Source organism: Equus asinus, chromosome 6 (assembly GCF_041296235.1).
Source record: "Equus asinus isolate D_3611 breed Donkey chromosome 6, EquAss-T2T_v2, whole genome shotgun sequence".
NCBI classification, from domain to species: Eukaryota; Metazoa; Chordata; class Mammalia; order Perissodactyla; family Equidae; genus Equus; species Equus asinus.
In genome coordinates, this window is record NC_091795.1 from 13287071 (window position 1) to 13304201 (window position 17131).

Sequence of the window (17131 nt, forward strand, 5' to 3'; positions counted from 1 at the left end):
GATACACTGCAACATGCGTGAGTCTTGAAAACATTATGCTGATTGAAAGAAGCCAGACCCGAAAGGCAACATATTGTGTGAATCCATATATGGATTGTCCAGAACAGGCAAATCTATAGAAAGCAGACTGGCAGTTGCCAGGGACTGGGAGGAACGCGGAATGGGACTCACTCTAATGGACACAGGCCCTCTTTTAGAACATTTGATGAAAATGTTCTAAAATTAGATAGCAGTAATACTGTATAACCTTGTGAATATACAAAAATCCACTGGATTGTATACTTTAAACAGGTGAATTTTATGATGTGTGAATTATATCTCATAAAGCTGTTTATTAAAACAACTTTATGCAGATCTACAAATTAAAGAAGTTTTCAAAATGTAAACACAGTAACCGACATGTTCCTTTGTCCACTAGGTTTACACACATTGGCCACTTAATTTGGTGTGGTTTGTTTGTTGCTTCCCTGTCTTTCTCCCGCTTCCCTGTGTGAGTTCTGTAGGATGACGGTTCCTCCCCGTTTTTTTCTCTGTCTAGAACTGCAGCCAGAAGGTGTATTGTCAGCAGACACCAGGTGCTCCTCTTCTCCCTGCCCCATGCATTCTGAGAGGGCAGAGGGCAGAGGCCAGAGGCAGTGCTGGCCTGGCATGTCTGGTGCTCACCTCCCTCTGCAGGCCTGAGCATGTGGCCCACCCCTCCCTTTTGTAAAGGTCACGCCACATGGTCTCAGCTTTCAAAGAACTTACATTCAGAGGCATGTAGAATGCGATGCAATGATAACGTGCATTCGAGGATGTGGGACTGGAGGCGGTGTGGTTGGGAGACGTATTTTGCGAAGTGTATCATTTTGTACTGTTTGAGTTTTTATCATGTGTTATGGACAGAATTGTGACCCCGAAAATGTATATGTTGACGTCTTACCGCCTTGCACACCTCAGAATGTGACAGTATCTGAAGATAGGACTTTTGAGGAGGTAATTAGGTTAAATGATTAGGATTAGGCTGTGCCCTAACCCAATATGATTGGTGTCCTTATAAGAGGAGGAAGAGACACCAGGCACACGGAGAAAAGGCCATGTGAGGACACAGCGCGAAGGCGGCCATCTGCAAGTCAAGGAGAGAGACCTCACCAGAAACCAACCTCTCAGCACCTTGATCTTGGACTTCTAGCTCCAGAAGTGTGAGAAAAAAATTCCTGCTGTTTGAGGCACCAGTCTGTGGTATCTTTTTTTCTTATAAGAATACTTACAGTAATACAAAAATGTTTACAATCTAATTTAAAAGCACAATGCTATAGACTGAATGTTTTTGTCTCTCTAAAATTTATCTTTGAAACCTAATCCCTAAAGCGATGGTAACAGGAGGTGGGGCCTTTGGGAGGTAACTAGTTCATGAAGGTGGAACCCTCATGAAGGGCATTGGTGCCCTTACAGAAGAGACCCCAGAAAACTCCTTCGCCCCTTCTGCCATGTGGGAACACAGTGAAAAGATTGCTGTCCACGGGCCAAGACGTGAGTCCTCACGAGACATCAAATCTGCCAGCAGCTTAATCTTGGACTTCCCAGCCTCCAGAATGATGAGAAATAAATTTCTTTTGTTTAAAAGCCACCCAGTCTATGATATTTTTGTTATAGCAGCCCAAATGGACTAAAATATACCAAAAGATACTGAATGAATGAAATGAGTTAATATATTGTTAATTATCAAATGAATGGGATAGAGAGAGCGTAGTCTCCTTGTTGTGCTCTCAAGCTCTCCATCCTCCGACAGGCTTTCCTCAGCCAGGCCTCTGTGGTTTTGCTCACACTGTGCCCTCCTCTTTCCCTGTCCCATCTTTCAAGTCCCAGGTCCAGCTGGCACCTGCTTGGGGAAGAAGCCTTTCCCACCAACCTGGAGCATGATCTTGTCTTCCTCTACACTCTAAGAGAAGTCACTGACTCCAACGTTTATTTTTAAAAAGAGTTTATCTTATTTCCATTTATTTTGTAATGGCTGTGAAGACTGGACCATTCTATGAGTCTAGAAGGCTCTCTTTGCAAACGTTTTTTTTCTGGTTGACTGATTAAGTCTAACAGGCACCTCCAACCAGAACAAGAAAGAAGATAAAGCCCACTCAATTCCTTCTACCTAGTTGTTTTGTTTAAAAAAAAAAGTGTTTATTTCTGTAAGTGTGGGTTTGTAAGGCTAGTTCCAAGAATAGGAGTTTTTAAAAATCTTTATATAGATTTTACTTACTCTTCGTTAAAGTATAATTTTCAAAATGGTAAGATCATGACTCTCTTGCAAATAGAAGATGAAAATGTCAAAGATTTAGCCAACTCCTTAATTAATGAGGGAACAATTAAGATGCTGTGACTAATAAAACGCTACAAGCATTTGTGTAACTAGGTATATATTGGCAATTTCATACATACATTGCTGGTTTAGATACAGAACTGTAACATATCCAGCAGGGCTATAAATTATAACCTTTGGGGTTATCTGTCCCATGGGACAGAAGTTAATGCGTGTTTCCAATAGACAAAAAGCTACAAGTTAACCTGTGTCCCTATAGACTTGTAAAACAGCCCTGACAATTATGCCAAGCCTAGTACGCTGAAGTGCAGGAACACCTGGTAATCTCTTTCGCTGATTTCCAAGCATCTAAAACAATGCCCAGTCCCTTTGGAAGGGGGTTTACAAGCATTCAGAACTGACAAATGGGAATCGGCGCTCCCAGGGGCAAACCTTCCTTGTAGTTATTGGGTGATGGGAAGGAATCCGTGGATTTTGGTTAGTCCATTTTCCCATGTCCCCAGCAACTGAAATAGATCCTTTAAGGTTGGCTATGTGTCTTCTTGTGGGTAAAGTGAGGAAATTATAGGCCTCAGCCATCTGGAATTAAATTAATCATTCCCATCTCTAAATGTGATTTTTTAAAACTCGGTCTATTCATTTCCCTAATTCCTGCTCACTCTTTAAAGTTTTTTAAAAAATGTATACTTACGAAAGTACATAATTTCACAAGACATATCATTCTTTATAGCTAAAACAACAACAGCCCCCTGCTCCACCCCTCCCCAGCCCTCATACCTGCTCCCTACAGACAACCTCTTTCAACTCAGTTTTTTCTTCTGCTATTTATTTCCCTTATTTCTGAACAATATGTGTATACTCCTAACTCAATGTAAGACGTTATCAATTAACTTCCTATTATGAAAGATGAGAATTTGGATTTTACATCCTTCCCTTTCCTCCAAGCCATGCACTGGCCCTCCATTCTCCCACCACAGTCATAATACAGTATTCAGTTAAAACCAACGTTCAGTGATCATGTTATTTTGATTAGATCAACACTGTTCACAGTGAAGCCATATTTGTATGTAATTACATTTCTCTCCTGGTCAAAGTTAATCCCCCTTATGTTAAACATTTCCTCATTTTAAAAATTTGCTTAAGTTTTTCTGTATTCAACACAAATTCTTTCTCAAACTCTCCACCAGACCTGCCAAGTTCCTCTCAATCCAGTTCCTCTCTGTCAACAATCTCTCCAGTTCACAGCTCTCCCACGGCCCCCGATGCCTGCGCCACACAGGACGGTCGTGCTGGGACCGCCTGGACCCTCAGGGCTCCCTTGGGCTCTCCTATGTTGAATCCTCTACTCCCTGGCTCCCATTTCCTCCCCCTCCCTCTTTTCAGATGCTTCAGTATTTCCCGAGAAAGTATATTTGGCAAGTAAAGGTTTTGAAATATCTGAACATGTCTTTACTTGATTAAAATATCATATTTGATTAATAGTTTGGCTGGGTATAGAATTCCTGGTCTAAAATCATACTCCCTCAGATTTTTGAAGGTTTTGTCCACTGTCTCCTCCCTTCCAGTGGTATTGTTGAGAAACATAATACTGGTCTGATTCCTGATCTTCTGTTTGTGATCCGTTTCTTCTCTTGGAGAGTTCTAGGCTCTTCTGTTTGTCCTGGGTGCTCTAGATACGATGAGGATGTGCCTCAGCATAGGTCTTTTTTGTTCATTGGGTTATACGCTTCACTCTGGGTCCTTAAATTTTATTTTTCATTGGAAACGGGCCCTTGTTAAGATCAAAAGATATGAACAAGAGCTGGCCCCGTGGCCGAGTGGTTAAGTTCACGCACTCCACTGCAGGTGGCCCAGTGTTTCGTTGGTTCGAATCCTGGGCGCGGACATGGCACTGCTCATCAAACCACGCTGAGGCGGTGTCCCACATGCCACAACTAGAAGGACCCACAACGAAGAATATACAACTAGGTACCGGGGGTCTTTGGGGAGAAAAAGGAAAAAAATAAAATCTTTAAAAAAAAAAAAAGAAGACTGTGGTGGTTATGGATATTTAAAAAAAAGATACGAAGAAGTGAAAGAGGGAGGTTCACAATACGTTCTAGTGAGTAACAATCAGAAATCACACCAGAAGAGGAGGTTCTCCACTCTCATTGGTCCAGCAGTGGCTGAACACGCAAAGAAAACATTTTTAGGTCAAATCTTGGGCTCTCAGAAAGAATAGTGTAACTTGTATAATAGTTGTAAATAGTGTAATAGGTTCTAGTTTATGAAGGTCCTTTTAATTTATCAAAATCTTTAAGAAGCTTATTATTGAAATAGAATGCAGGTACTATATCAGCTGTAGCTCAGCCATCTTTCAGAGCTAATTAGAGAGTGTTTCAAGGTTTTGTCCTTTTTGATTTCATACTATTATGGTGCATTTTTAAAGGATCATCTATTTTGTGGGAGTTATTAGTAGGAGTTCTCTGTCATAAAGAACCGAAACGAACTGGTTGTAAAATAGGGAAAGAATCTGGAACACGATGCAGCTCATTTCCTAACTGTGTAATTTTCCTTGGCACATGTACAGACTCACAAGCATTGTCTTTGACACGATTTCTCAGATTATAACTTTTTATGAGATGCAAAAAGAGCGAAGAAGAAAACACAAGATTTACTTTTCCCTCCCTAGTTCTCCAGTCTCTTTTGGCCTCATTCTTCTGCCTTGTTTCTCGACAAGAAGAGACTGATCCGTTTGAGGCTGCATAGCCCCCGGGAGAGGGATTTCTAAGGAGCTGGACGCTGGCTGCATTTTGTTGGACTCTTTCCAAACATGTTAACATTCTTTACATAAGTACGGACGTAGGAAAAAATGCAAGCAGAGCTTAGATGAACTGCCCTAGATTACAGAAGGATCCGTGTACTCTCCTTACAAAAGGGGATTCCAGGGACCCTTCTGCTGCACCAGTCCCTGAAGAGGGTGCTTTTAATGACCGTGTTCTAACTAAGTCACAGATCCGTAGAGTCCTGTGACCCCTGGTAGGCAGATGGCGGGTGGTGGTAATTTGCTTTAAAATACTTTAGCATGGGTTATGAAGGGACACATATGTGTGGACTAGTTGGTTTTAGTTTACACCCTCGAGACATGGTCAGACACCCTAATCCTAATCATGAATACATACTTTAGGGTTGGTTGGGGCACGTATAATCAAATGCCCACATTTCAGCTGTCTTTCTCTCCAATCAACAGCAGAGAGTTTGTTCATTACTTAATGAATGTTAGAAAAGTGATTTTACTTGTGAAATGTTTTGTTTGAGAATGTGGGTTGGCCAAAATTTAGTAAGCCCTTCACCTCTCACCCCCTGAAATGGTGTCTAAGGCTTGAACTAAATGGTCCTATGTCCAACTTCTGACTCAGAGGATCCTGCTTGGCTGACGCCAGCATGAAATTCCTTCTGGGATATGGTCGTATTTTTGTCTGGAGTTAACATTTAATGCCAGGTGTGGTCAGAGACCTGAGACTTCAAGAGCTTGTAGGACAGGGTGTAGGAATATATTGGGCTATCTTTCTAATAAATGTTTAATATACGCTTGAATGTGCAGCAAAATTTGGTCTGTGACTTGCTTCCATTTTAACCTTTGTTAAGTGTATGGGGGGGTGGGGTGGGGAAGGAATCCTACAGCCCTCAGTTATGTCAAACCAGTGGTGGCTACTGATAGTTACCAAAAAGAATCTACTAGTTACATAGAACCAAAGTGACTAAAGTCTGTTTTCAGTAGTGGGTCAATGTGGATAGGTCATCATTTGTGACTTACTATTCTCCTCCCCTGGGTTTAGAAGTGAGAAATTAGTCCAGGGGCCTCTGCTCTTGTGTGCTCGCCTGTGCTTGGGAGAAGGCTGGGGCAGGTCCTCCAGCCTTCACGATCTGAAAGCAATTTAAGAATTGCAAGCAGAGAAGGGAGATGTCACAGGCGTGCCCAGGGCCTTATATCTCAGTGAGACACATATATCCAGGTGAAGAAATTGAGATCATAGGGGGTTAAAGGACTTGCCTGTGGTCGTGTGACTGGGAAGTAAGAGAAGTGGAATTTTGCATCCAGGTCTGCTTTCTTTGAAGTCCATGTAATTTGGGTGATGGCTCTAATCTTCACTGAAAGTAATGATAAGAAAAAAAGCGACGTCACTCTGTTTCCATGAATAAGACTGAAATCAACTTAAAGTGTGCATTAATGGAAAAAGCATTGGTTTGGGATTCAGAAAAAGCTTAGGAACAAATCCTGGTTCTGCCAATTGTCTAATGTGTGATATTGGCAAGTTACTAAATGTTTCTGTGGGTTTGAGTTTTCTCATCTGTAAAATGGGACTAATTTTACTTTCCTTTTAAATTTATGGTGAGAAGTAAGTGAGATACCTTTGGGAAATAGAGCCAGCACAGTCCTTAGTGCAGAGCAGTGCTCTTTCAGTGTCCTTTCTCCCCTGGGGGAACGTGCCCTTGGTAAGATATGAAGGCAGAACTAGGATTTACTCTTCTTTGCATCCCAGGAATTTTGCACAGTGCCAGCCTGTTGAACATACTCAACAAATGTTCTTTGACTTAACTAATCTCTTAGAACTTGTTCTGTGACTGATTTTGAGCAGGGCTTTGAGCCCACTGGATGGAAGGTACTGTAACAGGAATGTGTGAATATGCACCGAGGGTACTTTCACTGCACAGTAAGTTCAAATGGACTGTCAGGTACAGGTCTAGAATCTATACCCTAAGTCACAAGTCCACCCTTCAATGCATTTGTACTATGAGAGGAGACAAAAAGTCATGATTTGGAGAAGTCCTAAAGCTGGAAATGTGAGCCAAAAGTCATGCCAACTAGGAGAACTTGAAAATAGTGCTCAAAAGGAAATACACAATTTCAAAAACATATATTGCTTTAAGGACTAAAACAATTAAATCAATGAAAAACTGAAAACTGTTACACTTAGTAACTAACTGGGAACTAATGGAAGCTTATAGATAACACAAACGACAATTCTATTAGGAATTAAAGGCATTAATTGTGATCAGAAATGAACAATCTCGTTTTAGGATTTTTTTCTAGCTTCAGATCAAAGTCTCAGAATATTCAGTTTTTCTTCCCCATTTCTCTCTCCTTTCCATTTTTCTTCCTTTGTACGTGTGAAGAGTAAGGGGCATAAGATGAAGTCAGGAGGGGCTGACGTGGGCAGGCTGGGCCGCTGCAGCAGGGACCCAGAACTCAGGGCTGTGGGTGGAGGGGAGGGGGTCCTGGCCCAGGGCCACTGCTGAGTGGAAGCAATGATCCCAAGGATGGACTCGTATGTGCAGTTTCCCTGCTCTCCTGGAGAAGAGACTTTTGGGTCTTCTTACCAAACCCATGGCCAGTTTGGTCAGTCAACTGACAGCTTAGTCCCTAACCCTAACCACAAGCAAATGGTGTTAATGAAATTTGGAATGAGTAGCGTGCTTTCACCTCTGAACGTTCATCATCCACAGTAGGGCATGCTTGTGTGCTGTGTTCCTATGTTCTTTCTTGGACTGCCAGTCAGAGTGAGGACAAGATGGCCACCAGGGTTTGGGTGCTCTTGGAGCAGAGACATGTACTGGAGACCAGGCCTGCTTCTCTAGATGTGCTTTGCCAAGGGTCTTAGGCTAATGGACTAGCATCTTTTCTCAGGACCAAGGAGTATATTTAGTAGGGGAGCAAATGTATCTTTGAAGGTCCTTTTCTCTTAACTTCTCTCTCCATTTCCATCTTTCCTCTATAAGGAAATAATCTCAGCATCCTGCCAATCATGTACCCCTTCTTCTTACTCCTAAAGCATAATTTTCAAAAAGTTAAAAGCATGACTCTCATTGCAAACATAGAATGAACATGGACCAACAATTTTGTTCGACTCATTAATTAATGAGGGAACCAGTAAAACGTCAAGACTAGTTCAAAGGAGAATTTGAAGAACAGGTAAATAGGTACAGATAGAGATATTACTTAGGAATGCTGAAGTGAATTTGCTGGTAGATGCAAAACTGATTAACATCCTCTAGGGGGTATCTCTATGGACCAAAGTTTATTTGCATTGCTTTGGACAGGAATCCTTTACATACTATCCGTTTTCTACAAGTGACCTTGTAAAGTGTACAGTTCAGTGGTCTTCAGTGCATTCACAATGTTGTGCAAGCATCACCACGTTTTTCCAAAACATTTTCCTCACTCCAAAGGAAATCCTGTGCCCATTAAGCAGTTACTCCTCAGTTCTCCCATTCACCCCTCCTCCTAGCACATGGCAACCACTAGTCTACTTTCCATCTCTATGGATTTGCCTATTCTGCACATTTCACATAAGTGGAATCATAATGTGTGGCTCTGTGTCTGGCTTCTTTCATTTAGCATAGTGGTTTTCAAGAGTCATCCGTGTTGTATTGTAGCATGCACCAGTACTTCATTCCTTTTTGTGGCTGAGTAATATTCCATTGTATGAATAGAATACATTTTGTTTACCCATTCCTCAGCTGACAGACATTTGGGTTGTTTCCACTTTTTAACAATTATGAATAATATGCTAGGAACATTCATGTACAAGTTTTTATGTGAACACAGGTTTTCAATTCTCTTGGATATACACCTAGGAGTAGAATTGTTGGGTCATATAGTAACTTTATGTTTAACCTTTTTTTTTTTCCCTAAAGATTTTAGTTTTCCTTTTTCTCCAAAAGGCCCCTGGTGCATAGCTGTATATTTTTAGTTGTGGGTCCTTCTAGTTGTGGCATATGGGATCCTGCCTCAGTATGGCTTGATGAGTGGTGCCATGTCCACGCCGAGGATCTGAACCAGTGAAACCCTGGGCCTCCAAAGCAGAGCATGTGAACTTAAGCACTTGGCCACCGGGCCAGGCCCTATGTTTAACTTTCTGAAGAACTTTCAAACTGTCTTCTAAAGTGGTTACACCATTTACATTCTCACTGGCAACATATGACAGTTCCAATTTCACCAACACTTGTTACTGTCTGTGTTTTCTTCTAATTATAGCCATCCTGGTGAGTCAATGTGGTATCTCGTTGTAGCTTTGATGTGCATTTCCTTGATGGCTAATGATGTTGAGCATCCCTTCATGTGCTTGTTGTCCATTTGCTTATCTTTCTGGGAGAAATATCTGGCTATTTTCTTTTGATTAATCTTCCAGTTCACTAATGCTCTAACTTTGTGTAATCTACTGTTATACCCATCTGCAGAGTCCTCTTTTTTTTTTGGAGGGTTAGCCCTGAGCTAACATCTGCTGCCAATCCTCCTCATTCTGCTGAAGAAGACTGGCCCTGAGCTAACATCCGTGCCCATCTTCTTCTACTTTATATGTGGGACGCCTACAACAGGATGGCTTGCCAACCAGTGCCATGTCCGCACCCAGGATCTGAACCAGTGAACCCTGGGCCACCAAAGTGGAACGTGCACACTTAACTGCTGTGCCACCAGGCTGGCCCCTCTACAGAGTTCTTAATTTCAGGTATTGTATTTTTTCTATTCTAGGATTTCCATTTGATCCTTTAAAAAAAAATATATTTTTTTTCTAGTTCTTTGCTGAAATTCTCTATATTTTCATCTCAATTCTTGAATTTATTATCTACATATATTCTACTCTGCGTCTTGTAACACCAAAATATAGCTATTTCATGAATTTGTCACTAAGAGATTTTGTTCTTTTTCTCTTGATTTTTATTCATATGGTCTTGTTTCTTATTATGCCTGGTAAAGTATTGATGCTGAATACTGTGTATGAAAGATCACAGGAAAAAAAAATTGAGGCACTGGATGGCATTATCATCTGTTGGGAGGATTAGGACTTACTTTTGCTTCTGGCGGGTAATTAGGATGGGAGAGATCATATGTCAATCAGGCACTGAGATGCTTGTGGGCTGGGCAGCTCTAGTCTTTGTGAAGCCTTGTCTTCTTCTGGTTCCTCTCTACTCTAAGAATGTAACACTTTGGGGAGCCTAACTTCAATTTTTGTCTCTTTGGGCCTGTAAACTTCTAGAATCTCTGCTTGGCTTCTTAGTATCCCAGCTGCCACTTGGGAATCAGCAAATACTTTAAAAGGAAAACCATGCCTATCTATTGGGTTCACCTCCCCAGATTTGGTCCCTCAAATGCTTGCTACCATAGTAGTTCCCTCATGACTTGAAACAGATTCTTTTTTATACTTTGTTCAGCTTTTATGGTTGTTTTCAGCAACAGGGTTGGTCTTTAGCTGCCATTACTGGAAGAAGAAATTCCCTACATTTCTTAATGTCTTGATGACGACGTTCTCTGGGCCCTGTTGGCCAGGGGCATGGTATGGTTGTGGGGTGGTGGCTGAAAAGGTTGCATATAATATATCCACTCAAACATTCCCATCTCCTAAGCCTTCAGACACTTTTCTTATCTACAATATGCCTGGGAAGTTCTGGCATCCCAATCTCATTGACTATAGGCCATCGTTAAATCCAGGCTTCAATAAACCAAGGAATCAAACTTTAGAGCCACTCACAGGTGCTGAATATCACGCATTACATCATGAGTCCTGGGTGAGTGTATACATATTCATAAATTTTGCTGAATCCAAACTTATATTTCCTCCTCCTTGGTTTAATACTCTAGATTCCATTCCCACATGTGATCCTCAGCATCCTCTCAACACATATTAGCAACATTTTCCAACTCCCTTGGGGTATAATCCATCTCCACCTCCTCCCCAGCAGACCTCGCAGTTCTCTTTCTGGGCTCTGCTGGGAGTTTACTCTTATTATGGGCCTGGATTCGACGAGGTGCAGTGTGAGCAGGTTCTGAGCAGACTAGGTATCCGCATGGAGGCAGAGGCCCCAGATGGAGTCTTGAAAGGTCTTCATGTGGGTGAGGCTAACTTCCTCACACCGGGGAGGACGGCTGCTTCTGTGGGCAAGGAAGGCTTGGGATGTGGGAGCTCAGCTTTTTTTTTAAAAAAAAATCAATAATACATTAGTATTGTTTGTTCAGTATCTCTAGAATCTGCAATGATTTATTTTGCATTTGTGAAGTTTTATTTTGAATCTCCCCTCTTTCTTCCTCTCTCTATTGATCAGTTTTACAAGAGACTATATTAATTTTTCAATATCCAACTTTTGGGTTTTCCTGTTTTCTCTATTACATATTTGTTTTAATAATTTTTTGATAATTCTATCAATTTCTGTTCTAACTCTGTTATTTTTTCTCTCTTATTTTTTTTTTTGTACCCAACTTTTTTTAAAATTTGCCATAGAACTGATATATAATGTGTAAGTTTTAGGTATACAACATATTGATTTGATACATTTAGATTGCAGTATGAGGGGCCAGCTCAGTGGCACAGCGGTTAAGTGCGCACATTCCACTTCTCAGCAGCCTGGGGTTCGCCGGTTCGGATCCCGGGTGCGGACATGGAACCACTAGGCAAAAGCTATGCTGTGGTAGGAGTCCCACATATAGAGTGGAGAAGGATGGGCACGGATGTTAGCTCAGGACCAGTCTTCCTCAGCAAAATGAGGAGGACTGGCAGTAGTTAGCTCAGGGCTAATCTTCCCCCCCCCAAAAAAAAAGATTGCAATATGATTGCTCTTGTAGCATGAGCTAACACCTCTACGGCATCACATAATTATCTCTTTGTCTGCGTCTGCCCAATATTCCCATCACAAGTCTATGATCCTACTTCCCAATCAGCATCCTGTTCTTAGCAGGAGAAGTTGCTGAGGTTGAGTACTTAACCTTTGCAATAATTCTGTAACCTGAACAATTACATCGAGAATCTGTAGATGACCCTTGTCTGTCCCATGAATATACCAGATAGAGGAGTCTTTGAATTTCACATCTGTACCTTCAGATGGGAATTTAATGCTTCAAGCTTATCTTTTTTTTTGTTTTTTTAAACTCTCGAGGGCAGTTAGAAACAGTAATCTCACTCTACAATCTTTGTAATTATCATTGTTGCTATAGCAATGAAGTGCACCAGCAGCAAGAGTCCCCAAAGCTTTGTCCTCCATCTGCCCCTCACACCACCACCGGTACTAATGTGAGTAATCCTGCTGCCACGGTAGGCCACACATTACCACATCCCTTTTGCTCCCTATGCATGCACAAATACATGAGCAACCCAGCCAGAACTCCATATTGAGGAACTGTGTTTCCTGGGGGCACTACTGGCATCAGTCAGGGTCTGGGAGGAAACAGTATCCAACTCAGAATGGTTCAAGGGACTTGCTACTGAACAGATGTGGAGAGGATTAGAGAGCCGACTATATTTGTTTGCTAGGACTGCCATAACAAAATCCCACAACCGATGTGGCTTAAACAGCAGAAACCGTCTCACAGTTCTAGAGGCTAGAAGTCGGAGATCAAGGTGTTGGTAGGGTTGGTTCCTTCTAAGGGCAGCAGGCAGAAGGATCTGTTCCAGGCCTTTCTCCTAACTTCTGGCAGTGCCTTGGCTTGTGGCATAACTCCCATTTTCATATGGTGTTCTCCGTGTGTGCATGTCTTTCTCCAAATTTCCCTTTTATAAGGACACTAGTCTCATTGGATTAGGGCCCACCCTAATGATCTCGCTAACTTAACTGATTACATCTGCAATGACCCTGTTTCCAAATAAGGTCCCGTTCTGAGGTACTGTGGATTAGGACTTCAACATATGGATTTTGGGGGACACAGTTCAACCCACAACACCAAAAAGGGGTGATGAGCACCCAGAGATGAACAACAGTAGGAAGTTGTTAACACCTGTCCTGGATATTCTTCACTGGCCCCTCCAGATCCCCTCTCCAATCTTCTCTACCTTGCTCTGTGTGGGAGGCAGACCTCTGCAGACTGCATCCTCTAAGCTCCTTTGCCTTTTGGTTTCTATTTGACTTGGCTACTGGGAGGCAAAGGCAGGAGCCTCGGGTCAGGAAGGGAGAGGTCAGTGCACAGTACCCACAAGGGGACTCTTCCCATCCCCTCTCAACTGCTTTCATATATCCCTTTCTATGCTTCTGACATATTTAGTATTTGGTAGATAATAAGAGCTTAATGTTTAAAATATGAGCTAGTGTATGTGAATTGTTTCACCTCCAGGAAATCTGTACATTTAGTAATAATAGGTGACATTTATTGAGTGCTTACGTGTGTTCCAAGTACTTAAACAAAATATACAGCAGATAGTACCTATAAAGGAGGAACTATGATTTCCCAACTTTATAGTTGAGTAGACTGAAGCTCACTGAGATTCACAACGTGCCCAAGGTCAAGGTCACACAGCTAACGAGCAGCAGGAATGGGATTTGATCTAGAGCAGTTTATCTCCAGAGGCGTCCCCTAAATCACGACGTCATAAGAGCAGTTCCATCCACCAGACATGCCCTCCCCTACTTGACCTCGTGGCAAACACATTCATTTTTCAAGCCCTGGTCAAGTAACAGCTGTTACGCGAGGCTTTCTCAGTCCCCGCCCCGAGGCACCGATGGTTGGCTGTGTGCATTCCCTCTGTCCCCACCGTGACTCTCTCTACACTGTTCTGTGCCTATTTTCCTACCTGTGAGTTCTTCAGGGCAAGGGCCCCCTCCCGTTCTTCTCTGCAATTCCATGGCCCGGCAGAGTGTCGGAGAAGGGGAGGTGCCACTGAATGTTTCTGGAAGGAAGATCTTCTTGCAGTCCCTGAGCACCCTGTAGGCTCTGGGGCACACAAGTCCCCCTGATGATAGCTGACGTCCTTCCTTAGTTTTACTCAGAGGATATTTGTCAGTGGCCTGCCAGTTCTGGACCACGGACGGCCCGCCCACTGGGTGGGCGTTCCTGTTTGTCCTTGGCACAGGACCCCTTCGGTGGCTTCTATGTGCCAGGCCAGGTCCGGGCTTCTGAGCTGATCCCTTCTGATCCTCTGCAAACAGTTGGTTCCTTGGCTTCCAGGGAAGAGGGTTCACCCAGTTCCCAGGCGTCCTGGGGGGATTTACTTTACTTCTGCTTTTCAGTTCTGTCGTAATTAACAGTCACATTTTGTCCGGGATCCCTTTGTCAAACCCGAGGGACATTTTGAGGGGGTTTTTCTTTTCCTCTCCTTTGTTAGGGTGTTGGATGTAACTGCCTCCCTGAGGGCTCCTTGGAGGCCCCCAGCCTGTTCAAGGCCAGCCACCAGGCGTCTATTTCTACCAGAGCTTTGAGGAAATACTCACTAAACCCTACCTCCACATTCCCTATAGCTTTTCTTTACTAGGACCTACTCCATACTTCCCAGCTTTTCATTCGTTCAGAACAAACGTGACGGGTCACTCCTGCGGAGGAGACCCGCGGGGGCCCTAACACCGACATCTGTGCCCACGAGGGGCGCCCAGGACTGCGATGGTCTCATCCTCGTCTCAGGGGCCTACGACATCGCTGCCCCTTCAGCAGCTCCGTTGGATCCCTGGTGAGAATATAAAAAACGTGTGCTTAGCATCTAAAAAGTTGGAAAATAATTATTTTAATACTGAATGCTATTTTCTTGTTATTTGTAAAGATGCTTCTTGTTATTTTAAATGCTACGTTATTCCAAACACACCTAGGTTTTCTAGCGAGCATTCCATCCCCCAAAGACAAGTGCCCCAGGTGGGGCGACCCGCAGCTGTGAGAGAGAACGCGACGCCTCTTTCCCGGTCCCCTCCTCCTCTCAGGAGGAGGGGGGCGGGGAGACGACTGCGCCGTCCGAGCGGCCCCCAGGAGGGGCGGAGGAGGGGCGGGGAGCGCCGCGGGGCGCCGAGCGGGACCCTGGCGGCAGGGACTGGACTTCCTCCCTCGGCTCCGGAACTGTGCGCCGGCCGGCTGGACTCGGAAACGCGGGCGGCGCCGCGGGAGCGGGCGGGGGCGGGGCCGGGGGCGGGGCCTGGCCGGGCTCGGGGGCGGGCCCGGGGCGGGGCCGGCGCACGGGCCGCGCGGGCTGCGAGGGGCGAGCAGCGCTCGCCGCGCTCCCGGACTCCGCGCGTAGGGATCCGCTGGCTGCGGTCCCCGCCGCCGCCGCCGCCTCCTTCCGAGCGGGCTTGGCCCGGCGCGGCCGGCGGCCGGGGCGATGTGAGCCGGGGCCCGCGGGCGCGGCCGGACCGCTGCGATGTGGCTCAAGCCCGAGGAGGTGCTGCTGAAGAACGCCTTGAAGCTCTGGGTGACTCAGAAGAGCAGCTGCTACTTCATCCTGCAGCGGCGCCGCGGGCACGGCGAGGGGGGCGGCCGCTTCACGGGTAAGGGGCGCCGGGGGGCGGGCGGGCGCGGCGGCCCGGCCCCAGACCTCGCTCCCCGCCGGGCCCGCGGCCCCTAGCGCGCGGCTGCTCGCAGGTGGCGGTTTCGGGGAGCCGCCGGGCCGGCCGGCCCTGCCGCGGCTTGTTTTCCTTTCCGCTGCATTCCTGTCGCCAGCCCCCGTCGGGCTGTGGCAGAGGGACTTGCGGGCTCGTGCATTTTCCCGGGCGAGGCAGGTGCCTTCGCCGCCTGGCGCAGGGGCCGCCTGGAGGCCAGAGTTGGCTCGGAATCGGAGGAGAAGCCCGGGCTGGAGCGTGACCCGAGGAGCGCGGGCCGCGGTGCGGGGCCAGGTGACAGCGGGCTGCGCCCCGGCCGGCCCGGCCATCTGGACGCGCCCGAGGCTCCAGGTGGTGTGTCAGCTGAGGACACACGGCCGGCCCACGGCGGGGCGCAGCTCGGGAGGCCCTGGCTATCCGGGACCCTCGGGCGCGTGGGCATGGCGGGTCGGGGGCCGCGTCCACGTCCGGAGGAGAAACCGAGGCAGTGCGAATCCCGAGCTCATGATCTTAATAGCAAAATTGAGCAGGTCTGTTCCCTCAGCCCCTTCAGTTTCTTCCAAGGAATGATAGGAGTGAAAAACTCAGGCTTGTAAAATGTATGAAAAACAAAGCATTTTTTCTAAAAGTTATCATCCAAAGCTCTTAGAAAATCAAGCATTTGAAAACACTGAGACCAGCTTGCATTAGCTGGGACCCTTGTTTAAACGGCTCAAGGGAGGAACAGTTTATTAGCCTTTTTCACTTGTATCTAGGGAACCTATATGGAATTTTCAGAATTTGGAATATGAAATAAGAGGGACTTTAGATCTTCCCATCACATCCCTCCATACACCAAGGAGGAGACCAGGGTCAGAGAGAGAGAGGTCAAGGGACCAAGCTTGGTCCCTGGGCTTGTTGTTGGTGACTGCTTTTTCTGGGGGAAGCCTTGTGGAGTAAAGTCTTCTGGGGAAATGTGATCAATACACCCTGAGACAGCGGAGTCAAGTGCAAAGTTACCGTTCCTCTACTTCAGACTCAGAAAGCGAGAAGCTGGCAGTTGGATTTGTTAGGGAGCTCAGACTTCACTGAGCCTGAAGGAGTGGGTAGGAGTTGGTGGGGTTCTGGATGGAGGAGTGATGGGGTAGTTGAGGAGTCTGGATGAAAGGGCTACTGGGGTGACCTAGGGTCGTGGTGAGCAGTGGGGACAAGTTGGGCAGCAGGCGGGTCTTCTCTGGGAGCTGTTTTAAACTCTGAGGGAGGGAGTTAGTGTAGGAGGCAGGAGGCCATAGGGGCCTTGGTGGGCCCCTGAGCAGCAGGGTGGCGCTTCATCTCGGAGCTCTTGGGAAATGGAGGTTGGTGGTGCCCTGTGAGGCCCATCAGAGGCAAAGAGGCCAGAGGCAGGATTTGTCCCCCCCAGTCCTTTGCGGGCAGTGTATCTTAGTTTTTGGTGCGTCAAGCACGGCACCTGGCCTATAAATGGTCTCATTTACTAGAGGGTAAGGGCAGGGCTTGAAGATGTGTGAAATGGGAAACATAGGGGCGTTTGTCCAGCAAGTGCTTTCACTCTCTTAGTTCACTGCACGCTGACTGTGTGAG

At 45.6% G+C, this 17131-nt stretch overlaps 1 protein-coding gene and 1 long non-coding RNA gene across 11 annotated transcripts in view; one reads left to right on the forward strand and one right to left on the reverse strand.

The window, feature by feature from the left end:
• Positions 1-13968, reverse strand: part of LOC123286734 (uncharacterized) — a 48567-nt gene extending 34599 nt beyond the window's left edge. The window contains exon 1 of the long non-coding RNA XR_006529517.2: positions 13831-13968. This is a non-coding gene — a long non-coding RNA (uncharacterized lncRNA). The remainder of the gene's footprint in view (positions 1-13830) is intronic.
• A 1209-nt stretch (positions 13969-15177) lies between these two features.
• TBC1D8 (TBC1 domain family member 8) overlaps positions 15178-17131 on the forward strand; it is a 112907-nt gene continuing 110953 nt past the window's right edge. For 3 of the 10 annotated variants that reach the window (XM_070511605.1, XM_044772986.2, XM_044772988.2), the window contains exon 1: positions 15194-15502. In XM_070511605.1, coding sequence (XP_070367706.1) covers positions 15376-15502 — 127 coding nt within the window. In that variant the 5' untranslated portion in view covers positions 15194-15375. Of the gene's footprint in view, positions 15503-17131 lie in introns of all 10 variants that reach the window. The other 7 variants (XM_044772987.2, XM_044772989.2, XR_011503844.1 and 4 more) reach the window with 5 other exon arrangements.